Below are 17,168 nucleotides of genomic sequence, written 5' to 3' on the forward strand. Positions count from 1 at the left end.
CTAAACTCTACAGGAAACGTTTCCAAAGAAAGGCTGCATATCTATTATTATCCCTTCTTCACAATTGTTTTCCTACCACTTAATCACACTTTATTGTTATCATCAGGAAAATAATTTTCTAAGTTTAAGTGTCCCCTATTGCTGATCATCTGAATGTCTTTCAGCCTTATTTCTCTTGTGTACTTCAATGATCCAATCCTCACTCTCCTGTAAAAATTCTGACATAAATTAAACTTTTATTAAACCACAAGTAACCCTGTGATTGGTAGCGCAAATCCTCACAAACCTATAAATGAGACAGTAAAATCAATAGGAAAATTTTGTATTGTAATTCTCAGAAAAAGTATTTTACCCTCAACTTGCATTGCTTTTTAATTAAGTCATTAAGACACCTTGAATTGTCAAGAGTATTTAAAATAACTTTGATGATAATTAGCTTGTACATAAAAGTGTATTTAAAGGGCCCATATTATGCCAAATCAACTTTTTTTTTTTAGCTTTTAAGTGTATTTCAATGTTAATTCCCCACAAAAAAAAAACAACAACCCCAAAGCATCTCTGAGCATTCCTCTAAAACCCTGCTCTCTGAAAACCAGCCCCTCTCAATCCACAACAACTGGGTTCTCACACTGTGACATAAGAAAGTGGGGAAGAGCCGGTTCCAGGAGCAGTCTGCCCTGCCAGCACCACCCTCAGGCTAACACACAAACACTTTCTCAGCAGAGCTAGCAGTGATTGGCAAAATGCTTTCATTTTATATGCACAATATGTACATTCATCTTTGCAAATGTTCAAATGTTGTTTTTGTGGGTGAAACACAGACACGCTGCAGAGGTCAGCTGTAGGATGACATCATGAAATAGGCGGAGCCCACAAGGAGCAAAAGGCGGTGCCTTAGAGGCCGAGGCGTCTCACTTCCGGGTAGGAAAAAAACACACGAAAATAACTCCTAACTAAAAAAAATGTGTTCTTTAGTGTGCCAAAGGTAAATATTATCATACATATAGAAATAGTTTACTCTGAAAGGCTTAAGAATAGCACGATACAGGCCCTCTAAGCCCAATGTGCAAGAACAACAGGTGGTGAGTCATCAAAACTATTTTCAACAGCCAGAAAATGTGCTAAGAACTGGAGCAATCACACTCTCACAAACTCCACAACAACACAGGAAGTGGTTTCCATGTCAACACGCTTCAACATCCTGCCCAAATAATATCAAGCACCCAGATTTTTTTTGTCTCTTTCACAGCCAAAGCGACAAAAACTCATCGAGTCAAAAGGAAGCTCTGTGTTCTAGCTGAAGAACAGCCTCTCCTTGTGTTATCCCTTCTGCCCAAAGATGTCAGTCATGTTTACAGTACACTGCAGAGCGCGTACATGCTGTTGGTGTATTTAGTGCGTGTTACTGCATAAGCATGCAGGTATTTGCCCTTCAAGTGTGCATGCTTTCTCAGAGAAGCAGGAGGCACGGCAAGGTCAAACCGACATTTCGTCACGTGACTTCAATCTCTGTCACATCTAATATCCCTCATTGTCTTTGGTATGTTGGGATAATATCAGATATCTTTAGCCTGATTCGGTCGCCAGCTGCCCCTCTGCTCTTCATTCAAAGCCTCGCGGAGGTTCTTGCCATTTGGAACAAAGGTAAAAGCAGTAAAGGTCAGGAGTGTGTTTGTCAGCAGGGTGTGTAAATATAAACCCTGCCAAAGGATAGGTGCTTGTATTGTGCCGGTGAATGGAAGTAGAACACAACATATGTTGGCTGCAGTGGCATCAAAGCTAAATTGGGTTTCCCCCCAGCAGGATGCTACGAATGCTAACACGGTTGCACTAAATGCTCAGCCAGCTTTTTGTCATACGTATAAATTTAAAAACGTTCCTCGACTGACCTCTGCTCTGCATTTCATTCCATCCATCACCTGGTATACAGCGTCTCTATTAAACTGCAGATGACTTAAAGGTTGAGCTTCTGTTGGCTTGTTTACTTTGGGGAAAAAGCTTTTGATTCAGAAGAAAAAAATAAGTTTACCATTAAAAACAGAATACCTGGAATGAAGTTTATATGAAAAGTCATGCAAGTCCAAATGAAAAAAAATGCTAGTAGCCCAATCTAGTTTTCTTATCTAAATTGTTGTGATATTAATGTATTTATAATGGTCCAAAGAAAAAAATAAAATGAAACTATTGACAATAATTGGATATTTGGACAAGTGAAAAGGAGGCATTTAACTGTGAGCATGATGATCCCAGTGTATAAACATAGTGGTGGAAGCATCATGATCTGGTATTTTTAGCCAACCACAATCCTAATAAAAATTAGTCTCAGTATTTTTCACAAAAGCTACAAATTATGATAAATAGTTTGACAAATATGGACAAAAAAAAACCACTTAGATAATTATTTATGGTTACCCAAGGAACATTTTTTTTCCTAAAATAAATAATTAGATTTGTGGATTACAACTGTTTTCTGTTTTATAATCCCCCTAGATCTTAAGGTGATGGTTTATGGTCCCACATAGCCTACCTTGGCGGTTTCCTGGCACCTGAAGACATAGCAAGCACAGCGTTGCCTGCCTGGAGTGTCTTTCACCAAGCAGGCAAAACTACTGGGCTCCTGGCTGTTGTGCATCAGTTTGGTCACTTGGTGAGGTCGGCATTCAAACAGCACGGTGTGCGTCAGAGGGTCCCAGAAATGCCGCTGTCCCTGAGCAGACACGCACCGCACCCAGGACAGTGACACACAGAGCCAAACTGCTTTATTGTACGTCGCAGGATTCAAGTGACCGCCTCCACTCTCACGATCAGGCGATTCAGCACCTGAATTCCTAGCTGCAGACCTGCAGATTTCCGCCACCACCCAGGGCAGCATGGTCATGGTGGTCAGGTGGTGGACTGGCCGGGAACCGATCAGAGTCAGTCTGTAGTTTATCTCATGTCCCGTGACCTCACGGACCCGTGGCTTCAAGGATGCACTCCTCTCCCTGGGAGACACCAACCTCTGGTCTCTTTGAGAGGCGGAGCTAAGGTGGGAGAAGGATGGGCAGGAGTGGTGGTTTGAGCTTAGACCAAGACCGGGTTTGTCAGAGTTCTGCAGCCTCTGCCGTTCACCTCTCCTCGGCTTGGTCTCAAAGTAAAGCCCCTCCATGACTTCTTAGAGCAGTTTCCCCCCCATACCTGCAACACATTTCAAAGGTGCGTCTTAAAAAAACAACCTATTAATCTTACCCCCAAAATTCATGGAAAAATTTGCACCTTTGATGAAATTGGCTTCAAAATTCTAAGTACTGTAAGTCAACAGCAAAAACAAAAAGTCAAATTGAGTTAAAAATAACTAAATGTCATTATACTTTTTAAAAGAAATATCTTTGCAGTGCAAAAACAAATTTGGCACAAGTTATTCATTCTCTCAATTATGGAAAAAATAATGGTTTAGCACAAAAATTATGGTTATCATGGATGTGCAGCTGACAAATTTGCAGAAACTGTGATGCTATCAAGTCAAGGTGGACCAAACTCAGAGGAATGTTTCCAATACCTTGTTGAATCTATGCCACCAAGGATTAAAGCAGTTCTGTGGGCAAAAGGGGGTAAACCCGGTACTAGCAATGTGTACCTATAAGTGCGTTTTAATCAATTTGATCCTCCTACATTATTTTTAAAGGAATATAAAGGAACACCAATCCTGTCATTGATAATATCTCAAAGCTACACAGAGACTTGAAGGTGCTTAGCTGTTTCCCCTCAAGACTCAACCAGTTGAGTGACTCCTACAGCCTGAAGGACAAGCATCTGAATGCTGGCCTACATGCGGCCGCTGACATGTCACAGGGGGGTCCGGGTGTATCTCCTCTGACCCACTTATCTCACACATAAACAAGACGCGGAGCTGACGTTTAATTGGGGGGAAAATTTTACTCCCCAAAGTAAAAGTGTCTTAAAACCAAAATCGCTTTTTCGTTCACACCACCTTTGGAGCTTTAGCGAGACATTTTCACCTAAAAGACCATATAAATATAGAAATTGGGGGATAAAATCATGAATGAATGATCTTACTTCCTTTCTTGACCTTGAGAATGTTTAAATCTTTAATTTTAACGAGGCACAGCTGCGTGAACGTCACGCGGAAGTGAAAACTACATCAAAGGCGGTGTTGCACCTGTGCGATTGTACCAATTTTCATCATTTTATTTTTATTTTTTGTTAATTATCCCGGGCCAATTACTTAAGCTATTAACGCAGCTACTTATAAAATTTAAAAAGTTGGTTATTTGGTTGGTAAATCGTAAAATAATTCGCTAAACAGATTTTATAGTCGGTCCGCTGCAGCCTCACCTGTTCAGTTCGGTCCCGCGCGGGAGGAGACGAGCTGCACGCGCTCCTACACAAAAGAGAAAAACACGCCGCGAGACCTTTCCACAGCTGAAGCCGTCACAGCTCCAGATAAAAATAGATGACAGGGCCGACCAGACCGCCTTCTTCAGCATGACAAGTGCAGTGCACGCTGCGACCACGCGCTGCTGGAGGGATGCACGCAATGTAAATATGCAAATACATGGGTGACATGTAGATCTCACTCGAACAGTTTTATTTAGATGAAAATAGTGTTACATCACAGGAAACTGGATGCTCGTCCCAGTCGGCTGGTACCCTAGCAGTGTGTTCATTCATACTGGAAAATAAACATATTAATCAATTTAGATTCATTTATATTAAAACAGGAATGAGGATTTGCATTAACACAATGTAAGGAAATATTCAACCTTTTTGTGCGGGGGGAAAAAAAATAATCTTGTAAAGTTATACTTTAAAGTTTTAAAGCACTTTAAATATCAAGTAAAAATTATTCCTGAAATCTGTAACAGCATTGTTTACAGCCAAGTCAGAAAATTGGAAATAAAACTAACAGCAGTCAAGAAACAATGGAAAACTGTCAACACAAAGGAATGACTGATGGAATGGCATGTTGCACATATAGTTGGTCTTTTCAGACAAAACAACAAAGTAAAGCAGGATGTGGTCCTTAACTGAAGTAGAAAATAATACTTGTTAGATTCAAGCTCAAAATCACATGCTACAAATTGCATATGTATTGATAAAATAAAATGAGGACCTTCCAACTTTTTAGTGTAATTCATATTTTTTTTTTAAGTTGGCAGTGTTATGTAAACAGGGTAAGCATGTGGAACTAAGATTAGGGGATTTTGCTATCTTGTATAATCTAAACATAAATTAACAAATAAATCTTATATACTGTTTATCCCTAAACATTACTTACATCTCGACTTCAAAGACAACCTAACGTCTGCTGAGTAATTTCATCAAAAGTAATGGATTCCTCGATTACAGACTTGTGATTTTTTTTACAGCTATCACTTTGTCACAGAAGAGAATGTCGTATTTCCAGCACTGATCAGTAGAACATTTACAATGGAAACAATCAGCTGTAAAGATGAATTACAGAATTTCTACTGAAAACAAAAAAAATATATATATATCCCTCATTTTTGTGAGTAGTGAATATAAAACTGCAGACAAAATTATTTTCATCTATGTAAAAACTGACAACTTTAAAATTAATAAACAATTAAAAAAGGTAAGCCAGTTCTGCATTGCATCTCCTCAGTAAGAGATTGTGTTGAAGAATGTTTCAGAAATAACATTTTAGGGAATTATTCAGGCTTGGGCTGCAGCTTGTTCTTTGCCGGCTCAAAGAAGTTCTCAATGATGGCCTTAACCAGATCATCCAGCTCCTTCTTTAGGTGAGTCACATCACTGATTAGAGCAGCAGGGAAGAAACAGAAACAGAACATGACATAATGAGGTTAGTGAGTTACTCACAAACAGCTGGAACTGCTTGTACAGGCGTGTCAATTTTAAAACATTGAAGCAAATGAAAATGTACATGTTTTGTTTGAATGTTAGTTGCTGTCAGTGCTTTGATTTGCTCATTTTTAAAACAAAGAATCTCGTTTGCTTTAATCCTAACTCTAAAAGGAAAATTATTTACAAAAAAATTGACATTTTTACACTTTTTTTAAAACAATTTATCTCTAGAAATTCATTTTTTCCTACCCACCTGTTACCAGGAGCAGCACAGAGCTCAGTGTAGTATTTGATTTTTGGCTCTGTCCCACTGGTTCTCATGGTGGCTACGCCCCCATTAGAGAAAGTAAACGTGATCATCTGACTGGAGCGAGAGATCGGAAGGACCTGAAAGAAGATAAGAGAAGTACCCCAAAATGGTAAAACACATCAGGGGTTTGCATCCATCGGTGACTGTTATCTTTGTGCCCTCACAGCTTTGTTGTCGGGTTGGTTGCTATCGTAGCCGGTGGTCAGGTCTCGAACAGCAGAGATGGAGAAGCGGCCACATTCTGAGGGGTAAGAGTCCGGTTTGCCGCTGAAGTTGCGCAGACGCTCAAATAGACTCTGGATCACCTTCTGATCGTGGCAGATGAAGTAGGAGTTTTTGCTGATGTGGTAGCCATACCTGAGCAATAGAAAGAGCAAATAGTTTGTCTACCTCTGCTGGAGGTTTTCTTCATGTTAGAGGCAAATTATTCTTCATTTCTATTGTTATTTAAAGTGCTTTAATTTTTTTTTAATATATCAATCCCATTGATCACACATCAATATGGGAATAGCCATTCTGGTTGAAGGTAAATTAACATGTGACCACAAACAATTTACTTGGAAGTCTTACATCAGGATGTGACTATTACTTGATAAACACAACAGCTTGCCCACTGTTTCATTCTGAGGCTCTTTATTTTACTAAACATCTTGTAACAAGTTCAGTCACATTTGGTCAGTATGGCCCCATGGAAAACACCTGTCATACCCCTCAGCCGGCGTCGTTATGTGTGAGTTGTGTGTGTCTTACTCTTCATAGATGGCAGAGAGCTTCTGGGATAGACTTTTGTTTTTAGTGGCCAGATAGGAAACCATCTCTCCTGCTATTGCTGCAGCACTGACTCCATCCTTGTCCAGGACAGAGTTACAACACATGTACCCTACAATAAACACATGCACACGTTTTCAGTTCTTACCCTGTGCAGGGAAATATCCTGTTTCTATAGTCAGCTGTTGCTTCTTTTAATAACAGTGTGTCCCCTAAGGCATGTGATCCCAATTACAGTCCACTATAATGCGGTAATATAGGAAAGCTGCGAGGCTATGTTAGGTCCATCTGTTATTGAATTACCCAACTTTAACCTAAGGTTGACATTGAGAGCGACTCTTTGAAAATAACGCTCACAATGCCGAAAGTTAGATGTTCTCATCCTAAACCAATCGAAGTACATTATACTCTACAAGTTCCCCTCATCAAAAATAAAAAAAACAAATATGAAGAAAATCACATATGAGATCTTTTTTTTTTCCCAACTTCCTTTTTTTGACATGGAATCACATCCTGAAAAGCTGCAGAGTCGGAATGCTCTGGATTCTTTGGTTGGAACGACATACTCCAAAGGAGTTTTTTCCTTTTATTCCAACCCTCAGGATAGAGATGCTGTCAATATTTAAAAGGAGTTTGCAACAACTCACCTCAAGGTTAGCATGACAAGTAAACACAAATTAGTCTGGAACTTGCGTCACACTTTGAACTGAAGAGTTTTACGATTAAACTTGGAGCTACAGGCTAAATAAATGTAAAACTGAGATATAAAAATGTTGCTATTTATGCTGCTCTACACACAATCTGGGAATATAAATGTTTAATTCCTCTCCATGGGTCATGTCCCTGATAGGAAACATGGAACACTGACTAGAACAAGGGTTGAACTCATCCAACAAAAAGTGAGATATTATAACATTATTATATTAAAAGCTCTTCAACTGTATTTGTAGAAAAAATACTGTGCATACCTATTGCCTCCTCAAAAGCAAACAACACGGCGTTGCCCTGGTCCATTAGATCTTTGGCTCTGTTTCCCATCCACTTGAATCCTGTTAGAGTTTCCTGAGTTAAGAGCAAATAAACATTTTGTTTAAAACAACATCAAATAAGACTTTTTTCCTTTACAAATTTTGCTTGTGGCAAAGATTAACAACAAAATATATTCATTAAAATGAATGAATATATACTTTTTAAAAAACAAATTAATAAAACTAAAGAGGCAAACCAGAACAAAATTTGGGATGCTTGAAGATAAAACTGTGCATGTTTTTGCACTATTATTGTTTAAGAACTATAAACTTTTATCTGAAGTCCTCAAAACATCATGTGTAACTGTTTTTAGCACTGAGAATTGATTCAGAGTTTTAGATGGGGTTGTTACCTCAAAGTGGAAGCCCTCCTTTAGAGCAATGGCCCTCAGTATTTTGGATGAAACCGTGCTTGATAGCATGTAGATGGTTTTTAAGCGAGCAGCTTCAGGGTTTTGGTTTTTCCAGCAGCTGAACAACCACCAACCAAGCAGCGCTCCCAACTCATTTCCACTGAAGACTCGCCACTGTCCACTAGGGCACAGACAGACAGGCGGGTTGTGAACGGCAGGCAAATCCAGCATGTTAATCCCTGAAAGTGCCATTCTGCTGAGAGGTTTGTAGGATTCTTTTAACACATTTTTTTCTTATTTTTTTCCCTCTAATGAGAAATTAATAATCTTGTGACTCATTAAAACATTTATTTCTTTAGGTTGGATGAACCTGGGATGATTTATAAAGCTCCCAATATTGAGGCGAGAACAATTGGGAAGAATTGTGTTCAAAATTGAACTTTTGTCCCTGAGAATGTATGTAAATATACAACGGAGGAAAAAAAAAAAGCTATATTAAGAGACCTAAAGTCCTACATGTACAGACTATTTTCATTCCTCTTTGTTGTTTTGCGCGTCATCTGGAGGAGTGGACATTTCTAACACTTCATTCCCCTCGTGTGCATGACGGTTACATGAAGTAAGGTGACAAATGGACTTCTGGGTATGTGAATGAAAAGGGCAGAATAAAGTGGTTTTCCTCCAAATGTGTCTCTGAGCTCCTTCATTTACATCTGAAACTCTGCACTACTGTCACACCCTCGAAAGACAGCTACACTAATAACTATGGATTTTGAGTCGCCAAAATGTTCAGAATTTCTTTGTTTTTGAAACCAAGCTCCACGTCTTTCATATTCGAGCACGGCTCTGATAAAAAGACAACTATGGTGTTGTTTCTCGTAAAATTCATAACTTTTTTCCATAACTGTAGATGTCTTAAAGTCCTAGATTTGCAACTTTAAAACATGTAAATTCAGGTGATCTTTAAGCTCCAGTTACATTAACTGGGTATTTTATTTCGTTTGAACTTATCTATTGCTATGAGTGTATATGTACTTAAGTCTTTCTCTGCTGACATGTGTTTACATGTTTATAATAGTTTTGATTCCCTTTATATTTTGCATTTCCTCTTATTATGCAGCTTCTACAACAGAATTTCCCTGCAGGGATAAATAAAGTTGATCTTGAATCTCATTTTAGATTATGACTCAAAATCATAAATATATGATTTTACTTTTTGTAATTTAACAGTTAGAACTTTTTTCTCATAAAGTTATGACTTTAAAGACATAATTAAAAACATAAAAACCCTTATACTCTGTTGTATAAATTAAAATATTTTTTTTTCTCTTCCCATGCAGTATTTTTGTACTTATTTGCATATTTTCCTATATATCACCTATACTTCCTATATAGAATGAGAAGAAACCCTGCGTGAAAACCTGCTTTTCTTTTTCAAGTTTGGAATGAAGGCAAATATTGTGTTAATTAATGATGTTTGTGTTCAAAACTACCTCTCTTGCTTTTCAGCAACAGCCAATCGATCAGCATCTGGGTCATTAGCCAACACCACGGAGGCCCCCTCCCTCTCTGCAAGCGCAAATGACAACGTCTGTGGGAAAGAACAAAAAAAAAAAAGCATAATTGTTACACAGTTAAGTAAAATACATCTTTCATGATATGTAAACTCGTTTGCTGCTGGGATTGCTAATAGCCTTAACCCACCAAAACTCCCTCTCCCTCCTCCGGGTTGGGGTATTTGACAGTGGGAAATTCAGGATCTGGATCCTTCTGTTCCTCCACGGCATACGGAGGAGGAAGGTCGAAGGCCTTGAATGCCGACTGGACAAAAGTGTGACCAACGCCGTGCACAGACGTGTGCACTATTTTCACTTCTGAGCTCTTGTTTATGTCCCTGTCAAGTCAGGAAACACTTTTTAGTGTATTTCAAACTAAAGAAGTCACTGATCATTGAACAGGGAATGTCAATGTCAGCTATGAAGATGTCAAGATATGAGCATCTTCATAACTGTCAGAGTATTTCCATGAATCACCTGTAATGACAGAGTTTCTGGATGGCTTTGAAGTATTGTGTGTGGACGTCTTGGTAGGGGTCTTTGAGCAAAGGGCTTTTTAGGGCCTCCTCTGCGTTCCAGGACTCCGGCCAAGGCTCCAAGTTTTCTTCAATGGCTTTAGAGATTCCTTTGTCATGAGGAGACACAATCTGTGCACCATTTTCCCAGTAAACCTACAACCACAACAAAGCATCACAAGTTAGACAAATATAGCTTAATTTATGAAATGGCAAAAACAAATGTAACATCTTGCCTTATAGCCATTGTCCTGTTTGGGGTTGTGGGAGGCAGTTACCATGATCCCTGCACACAAACTCAGGTGGGAAACTGTAAAAGGCTGCAGGACAAATGAGAGAAAACAGACAATTGCATAGTTATTAAAATACAAGATTTAAAATAAAAAAAACAATTAAATATCTGAAACAGTTGACTGTACCGACAATAACCAAATAAATAAGAGAAGCTGAAAAGATTTACTGCTAAAATACATTTTTAGTGTACGAAATAAAATACGTTTAAAACGGAGAATATTGATTTAAAGAATTTCTTCACTATGATGCAGTTCATCTTTTGTGGTCTAGAAGTTTTGCTGATTTCTTTTTTAGGTTAGTTGTGTAAGCTTTTTTTAATAATGCTCATTATGTTCTGCGTCCTGATTGGTTGTAGTTCATTGTCAGTCTTTTCCATGCAGTCTCAACTGTATAGAATGCCAAATGTACATACATTTTTGATCGCCATCAGATCTTTGTTTTCATTCTATAATACTAGATGGATTTTTCTGCGAACATTTGAACTTTGAGAGTTTAAAACAAGAGAGAGAAGTGGGAAAATGTTAATGTCTTAAAGTGTCTATAGTGTGCAGTGAATGGTTTTACAGCCCCAAATCATCTTAATAGCTTATGAAAAAAAATAAAGCTGACTATATAGCAGATTTCACCTTTCATGAGTTATTTTTAGAATGCAACTCCTACGATAAACGAGGGAAAACTACTAAAACTTATATATTCATCTCAATAGATCCTTTAAGAGGAGTCAAATTCCCAAATAAATGTTTACCAACTTCCTAACCAATTATATGAAGTACTTCTCTATACTGGGCATAGAATAGCTGATTCAGGTGCAGGCTTTATTTTAGACGGTGTACCGACTAGGAACTTCACCTGCACAGTGCAACAAGTTGTTGAGTAGGTGAATTCAGACTGAAAGGATGCATTCAGCTTTTATCTAGATGTTTTCATCTCCACTCGGAAACATGTCAGCAGATTAACTGACTTGATTCAGAAACGTGATCGTTGTTTAGCTAGAGTTTGCAAGAACCCTGGGGACAGTCTTGTTTTTAATGGTCATGTGATTACCACAAAGGGCGTCGGGGTGATGTCAGAGAAGAGATGAACCGGGACTCCTCTGCTTGTGAACACGGCAGCAGCCAGACTGGCAAATCGCTTGCTGCTGCCTCCACTGGGAGGGTGGGCCCTCGCATCGTAACCAATCACCACCCCTCGCTCCTTCAGGTTCCCAAAAGTCTGCTCCAGATAACAGCAGAAACCCTGTCAGGGTAAAGGAGGACATGAATGATGACATTTGTTAATGTTGTGAAAGATCCAGCAGAAACATAACGCTGTTCCACATGTGCATGGTTTAACCAGGAATGACGTACAGCATAAGGAATACAGAGTTTAAAGAGAAAAAAAGACAATTTCAAACTAAAATATCTGATGTGTAATAATGAACTAAAAGCTTAAAAAGGAATTTTTTCATAATTCTACACTCAAAAATTATAATGAACTAGACACACCTGATCTAGGTAACCAGCTGTGAGTAGGATATGGATATATAGAAAACATACAGACACTTTGGTTCTTAAGGTCCCCACCACTCATGTAAATACATTTTAAGCTTCTTTTTGACCTTTTAATTCCCTTGAGTTGATTTAAAGGAAAGCTTTTTGAGTTTTTAAGAGAAAAAAAATATGCAGACCTCACTCTTGACCTGACTGTTTTATTTCTACTTTATTGTTTTAACTGTGTTTATTTCTTCTGATGATGCCTTTCGCTCAAGGCCTCCCAAGAAAAAGAGATCTAATCTCAATTGGATTTCATGGTAAAAATAAAGTTTGAAAAAAAAGTGTTCCAGTGAAACGATAAGAAAGGTCAGGGAGCAAAAAGAAAAAAAACTGCCCGTTCTCACCATCTCTGTAATCCTGCATGGAACTATCATGGAAGTTACAGTATTTCCTAACTTCTTCAATTAAGATTTCATCATGGGCAGTGTTAAAAAGAAAATCTTTTGGATTGAGTTTGCTTTGCCATCGCATTCTCTAATGTAAATAATTGTACTACGGGCGTTAAATTCCAAACCTCATCAGCTTGTGTTACATTTCGCACCAATTACCTTCCAAAAGCCTTGTGACCAGTGTGACCCTAGTGATTATAAATTGCCATTACCACTCATAAAATCAGGTGATATTTTAGGAATCAAGGAGATTAAAAAATGAATCTGAACTCTAAAGCACAAGCTAAAGACAAAAAAACATCCTAAAACTCTGTTATGGGTTCTCTTAGCCTCACATAATGAGCCAAGCAGGCTTATTTTGGAGGAACTCCTTCTCTGAAACGGTCTAGCCTGGAAGCAGAGTAAGTCTCAGGGTGAGAGAGAAACATGAACTGCAGTACAATCACATCCAGAGGGAACTAATGGCTAGGAAGGATGTATATGCTCACTTTAAGCTATTTTTTTTTCTTTTTTTACTTATTAAGGTGCCTAATTTATTTATTTACACTTACTGTACTAGATTGTGCAAAATGTCATTTTTTTCAAATAAAACAATTGATTTTACTTGAACAGTCATAAGAAACTTAAATTTGATTTTCATTATTTGGGCCAAAGCCTAAATACATAATACTCGTGGCTAATTTGATTAACTTTACTTGTGATAATTTCACATTAAAGTATAACTTTTTAACTTTAGACTGTTAGTCTTCAGTCCTTGGAGATGACAATGCTACGGCAGTCATCCTCACAGGCAGAGACAAAATCTGGCTCATCATGTGACTGCACTCTTTATGTGGAGCAGCAGTTTATCCATTTACTGACCTGCGTGGTCTGGATAATAGTGAGGTCATTCATACAGGCTGTGCCGGGGCCCATGGCTGCTCTCAGACCGGCGGTACCAAACTCCATCCTGGAGGAGAAGCATTTCTTCAAAGCCTCCACAGCGCCGTCCTTCAGCAGGTCGTTCACCATTGAGACTGTTTTAGGGTTCTGTGGAAGACAAACAAAGGCACAGCAATCGTTTTGTTGATGTTTTGAACTTCATTTCAGCTGTATAAACCAATTATAGAATATTTTTCAAATATAACAAAATGTTAGAAAAAAAAGTAATCACAAATATATTTCCTGTAAGCAAACATAATTATCCAAAGACTAATCAGCATGATTCCTTTTCCAGCGTGACTTAATTGGTGACATTGCATGTCTTTTTAAGACCAAGAAGGACTGCTTGTTGGTCAGATGTCTGGATGCATGTTAGTCTAATCACAGTGAGACTCTCGTGATTCAGCTTCTTCTGTAGGCAATAGAACGTCTTCGGCCTCAAAGCTTCCTGATGGTTTAACTAACCCAAACCACAGGATGAGGCCTTCACACCTCAATGTCTTTCTGAAGCTGGCATATATACATTCCCTCAAAAACAGACTTCAACTCCTGAGCCTTCATTACTTCATTGCTGTAGTAATTCTGAACAATACAACTACTAGAGTAGTGTGTTACTGCTAAAACGGTTTCAGTTCGATTTGAATCGCATTTAAATTTGCCATGATTTGGTTCATTCTTCTTTTTTAATTTCTATCTAAAAGCAAATTTGTTTGGTAACAAAAAACTAGTTTTCTGTAAGAAGTGATTGAAATTGAATTACAGTGAAGCTTTCATGAAAGAATTATTAATATAAGTAAAAAGACCAGCAGAAAGTTTTATTGCATACAAAATGCAATCATTTCCTTCAAATTGAAATCAATGGATTTAAGAAACTTCTTTAAGCCCTTCTTGCATTTCTCCATTTATCAAAAATTACAATATTTTTAGATCAAACGTTATAATAATTATAAAAAGGGCAACTCATCAATATTGAGTAGTAATAATTCATAAATCAACATAAACATTTATTTTAATGATGATTAACTATAAAATGTAAGCAAAGAAGAAATATCCTAAAACGTGGTCTGCAACTTGAAGCTACATGGAGCTTTGAAGAAAAATGCAATTGGAACAAACAATATCCCTGTAAGGAACTGTCATTTATTTTTTAGATTTTTAAACTGATGTGATCTTTCACAAGTAAAAATAGTTTTTTTTCCTTTCATTATAGCTGACATAAGTAAATCAAGAGGCAGTGAGAGCTTTACCATTCCTCTAAAATGAACACAAGTCAGACAATTAAGGAACATGATAGTAAAAGGTTCAGTCTATTATTAGACTGGTTTATATTAGAATAAGTTTAAGCTCACATTCTTATATCTAGTTGCTGTTTAGAGGCAAGGTTCTTAAAGTATATTGCAAATAAATCAATTGTATCCAGATCTCATCCGACACAGGATGTATTTTATTTTGAAAGGACCTTGCATGAGTTGCTGTCAAAAGTAAAAATAAGTTTAAACTGTTATATGTAGAAAAATATGACAGTAATAACTTGACTTTTGTAAAAACTTCTGAGCAACATTTTATAAAACATAGGCTTAATGATGACAAAAATATAAATAAAGTGTATTTTTCTGAACAGTGAGGAGGCGCTCGCCGGGTTTTGGTCAATAAGAAACTAGACCTAAAGGTTGCAGACCCCTGAGCCTAAAAAAAAAAAAAAATCAAAATGTACTTAAAAGATTTCATTTATGGCCTCCCCTATAGACATCAATAGGAAGTCAAAAGGTCAAGCAGGAAGAAGAATTCTACAATCAAACTCTTTTGACATCAGTTCAAATGTGGTCATTTCCTCCCCCAAAATATGGTAAACTAAAAACAAATGCTTTATTTAATTTTACATAGATCTCACGGCTCAATTGTCTGAGATTATTAACTTAACTATAAATTGTTCATTGCAATAAAAGCATGCATGCTTAAAAAAGTAAGAATAAGTAGAACAGGATTAAATAAATCCATATATCATACCTCTCCAAAATAACAAAGAGAAAAACGAGATGAATTTTGATAAATGATCAAATAAACTGAAACCCCCCAAATCAATACATTTAAGTTTAGTTTATTTATCAAACTTACCTTGAAAGTAAATTACTTCTTAGGATACCAACTCTGCATATCAAATGCATATATCCACGAGTATTTTTGAATAACACCAGCCCTTTTTAGGAGAGTTAATGTGAAGTAACTAACAAAAATCAATATTCAGCTTTACTTATTGTTAGTGTATTACGGCCAGTTTGTGTTTGTGCGGACGCGAATTTTGGAAGGAAGTTACTTTTGAGCGAAACATTTTTAGCTACTGAAATATAAAAAGCATGGGCTTCATTTTCAGTGTTAAGCGCTCACATCAGCTAATTCACAACAACAGATCTCTTTAAAAAGTGCACATTTTGCTGTTAGCTAGCCTAGCTAACACTAGTCAGAGTTGATTATAGTTGTTTAATTGGCGCTGTGGACATGTTTAAGAACGTAGTAAGGTAAAACAGTGAGGCTAGCAGGCTAGCTGTCAGGTTACCTTGTCATACTGCAGCCACAGCTGGACAGCCTGGTCCAGTTCAGTGTCACCGGTGGAAGGCACAGCGTTCGGCATGTCTCTTCTGAGTTCGGGTTCAAACAGCTTCCGGTTTGTTCTTCAAGTTCGTAAAAGCTTAAAGTTCTTCTCCGAAAGGGTTTTCAGTTCTACAGCAGCCGGGGATGAAGGCACCTGACTCCACTACCGAGTCAAAGCAGACAGAGGAGCGACCAGCTGCGACCAATGACTGCTGTTGGAGGCCGGCTGCCTCGTTTGCGATGCGCATGCGTCACTTGCGCGGCGTTCACGGACCACCGTAAAAGTAGGTGCCCATGGTAGGTGCCCATAGCAAAGCAAAATTGAAGATGAGATCTCCTTTCTGTCTCATTTACGTCTCTTAGACATGAATGAGAACTGTTTGAGACAAAACAGGCTTTCTCACTCTTCTCGAATGTTTCTCCTGAGAAATAAGTCTCACAGTGAGCACAGTCTGAGATCTCAAAATTCTCTCACAACTGTCTCTCCTCCAGATCTCAGTTAAGAGAAAGATTAGACATATTTCAGCGTTCTCAAGTATGTCTCAATTTGTTCTCTTTACTTTCTCAGCTCTGTCTCAGTGAACTATATGCATGGTTCTGTCTCTCTTGCTCAATAAGGTCTCAGTTTAGTCTTTTCATTGTCTCAGCAAAAAGAAAAGTGAGACCAGCACAAGCTCTCAAATGAGTCTCATTTCTTTCTTGCACATGATCAGTTTATCAGAAACAAATCAATTATGATGTATTTATATTAAACTTACAAAAGTTGTTTATTCCTTACACATTTCACAAAACTCATTCATATTTTCAACTTTAATTTTGGCACTTTAAAAAAATAATAATATTTCAATTATTATATATATATATATATATATATATATATATATATGGTTTATTTTATTGTATACTATATAATATTTTATTATTATTTTATTTTTCGTAATTTAGTTCCAGTGTCACTTGTTGCACAGGGAAAGTAATTAGCGTGACACACCTCCCTTTACCATGCGCGTGATTAGGGCGTGGTTAGGGAAAGGGGATCGGGGACTGACAGGCATGCCGCCTTGACGACTACAAAACAATGCATTGT

General features: G+C 37.7%; 2 protein-coding genes across 6 annotated transcripts in view; both read right to left on the minus strand.

Annotated features, from left to right (window-relative positions):
* tbc1d1 (TBC1 (tre-2/USP6, BUB2, cdc16) domain family, member 1) overlaps positions 1 to 4,472 on the minus strand; it is a 47,581-nt gene extending 43,109 nt beyond the window's left edge. For 4 of the 5 annotated variants that reach the window (XM_024289439.2, XM_024289438.2, XM_024289436.2 and 1 more), the window contains exons 1-2: positions 4,336 to 4,472; positions 2,528 to 3,177 (exon numbers count right to left, since the gene is read on the minus strand). In XM_024289439.2, the coding sequence (XP_024145207.1) occupies positions 2,528 to 3,148 (621 nt within the window). In that variant the 5' untranslated portion in view covers positions 3,149 to 3,177; positions 4,336 to 4,472. Of the gene's footprint in view, positions 1 to 2,527; positions 3,178 to 4,056; positions 4,143 to 4,335 lie in introns of those variants that run through there. The other variant, XM_036212940.1, reaches the window with a different exon arrangement.
* Positions 4,473 to 4,571: 99 nt separating this feature from the next.
* Positions 4,572 to 16,333, minus strand: pgm2 (phosphoglucomutase 2). Its single transcript, XM_024289441.2, has 13 exons — positions 16,047 to 16,333; positions 13,433 to 13,600; positions 11,695 to 11,886; positions 10,593 to 10,676; positions 10,319 to 10,512; positions 9,990 to 10,179; positions 9,779 to 9,876; positions 8,286 to 8,466; positions 7,873 to 7,966; positions 6,887 to 7,016; positions 6,301 to 6,493; positions 6,080 to 6,213; positions 4,572 to 5,775 (listed from the first exon to the last, which is right to left on the minus strand). Exons 1-13 carry the CDS (start codon positions 16,119 to 16,121, stop codon positions 5,673 to 5,675), a joined length of 1,836 nt encoding a protein of 611 aa, XP_024145209.1. The 5' UTR covers positions 16,122 to 16,333; the 3' UTR covers positions 4,572 to 5,672.
* Between the last annotated feature and the right edge of the window lie 835 nt (positions 16,334 to 17,168).

The sequence above is a fragment of the Oryzias melastigma genome, linkage group LG1 (assembly GCF_002922805.2).
Source record: "Oryzias melastigma strain HK-1 linkage group LG1, ASM292280v2, whole genome shotgun sequence".
Classification (NCBI taxonomy): domain Eukaryota; kingdom Metazoa; phylum Chordata; class Actinopteri; order Beloniformes; family Adrianichthyidae; genus Oryzias; species Oryzias melastigma.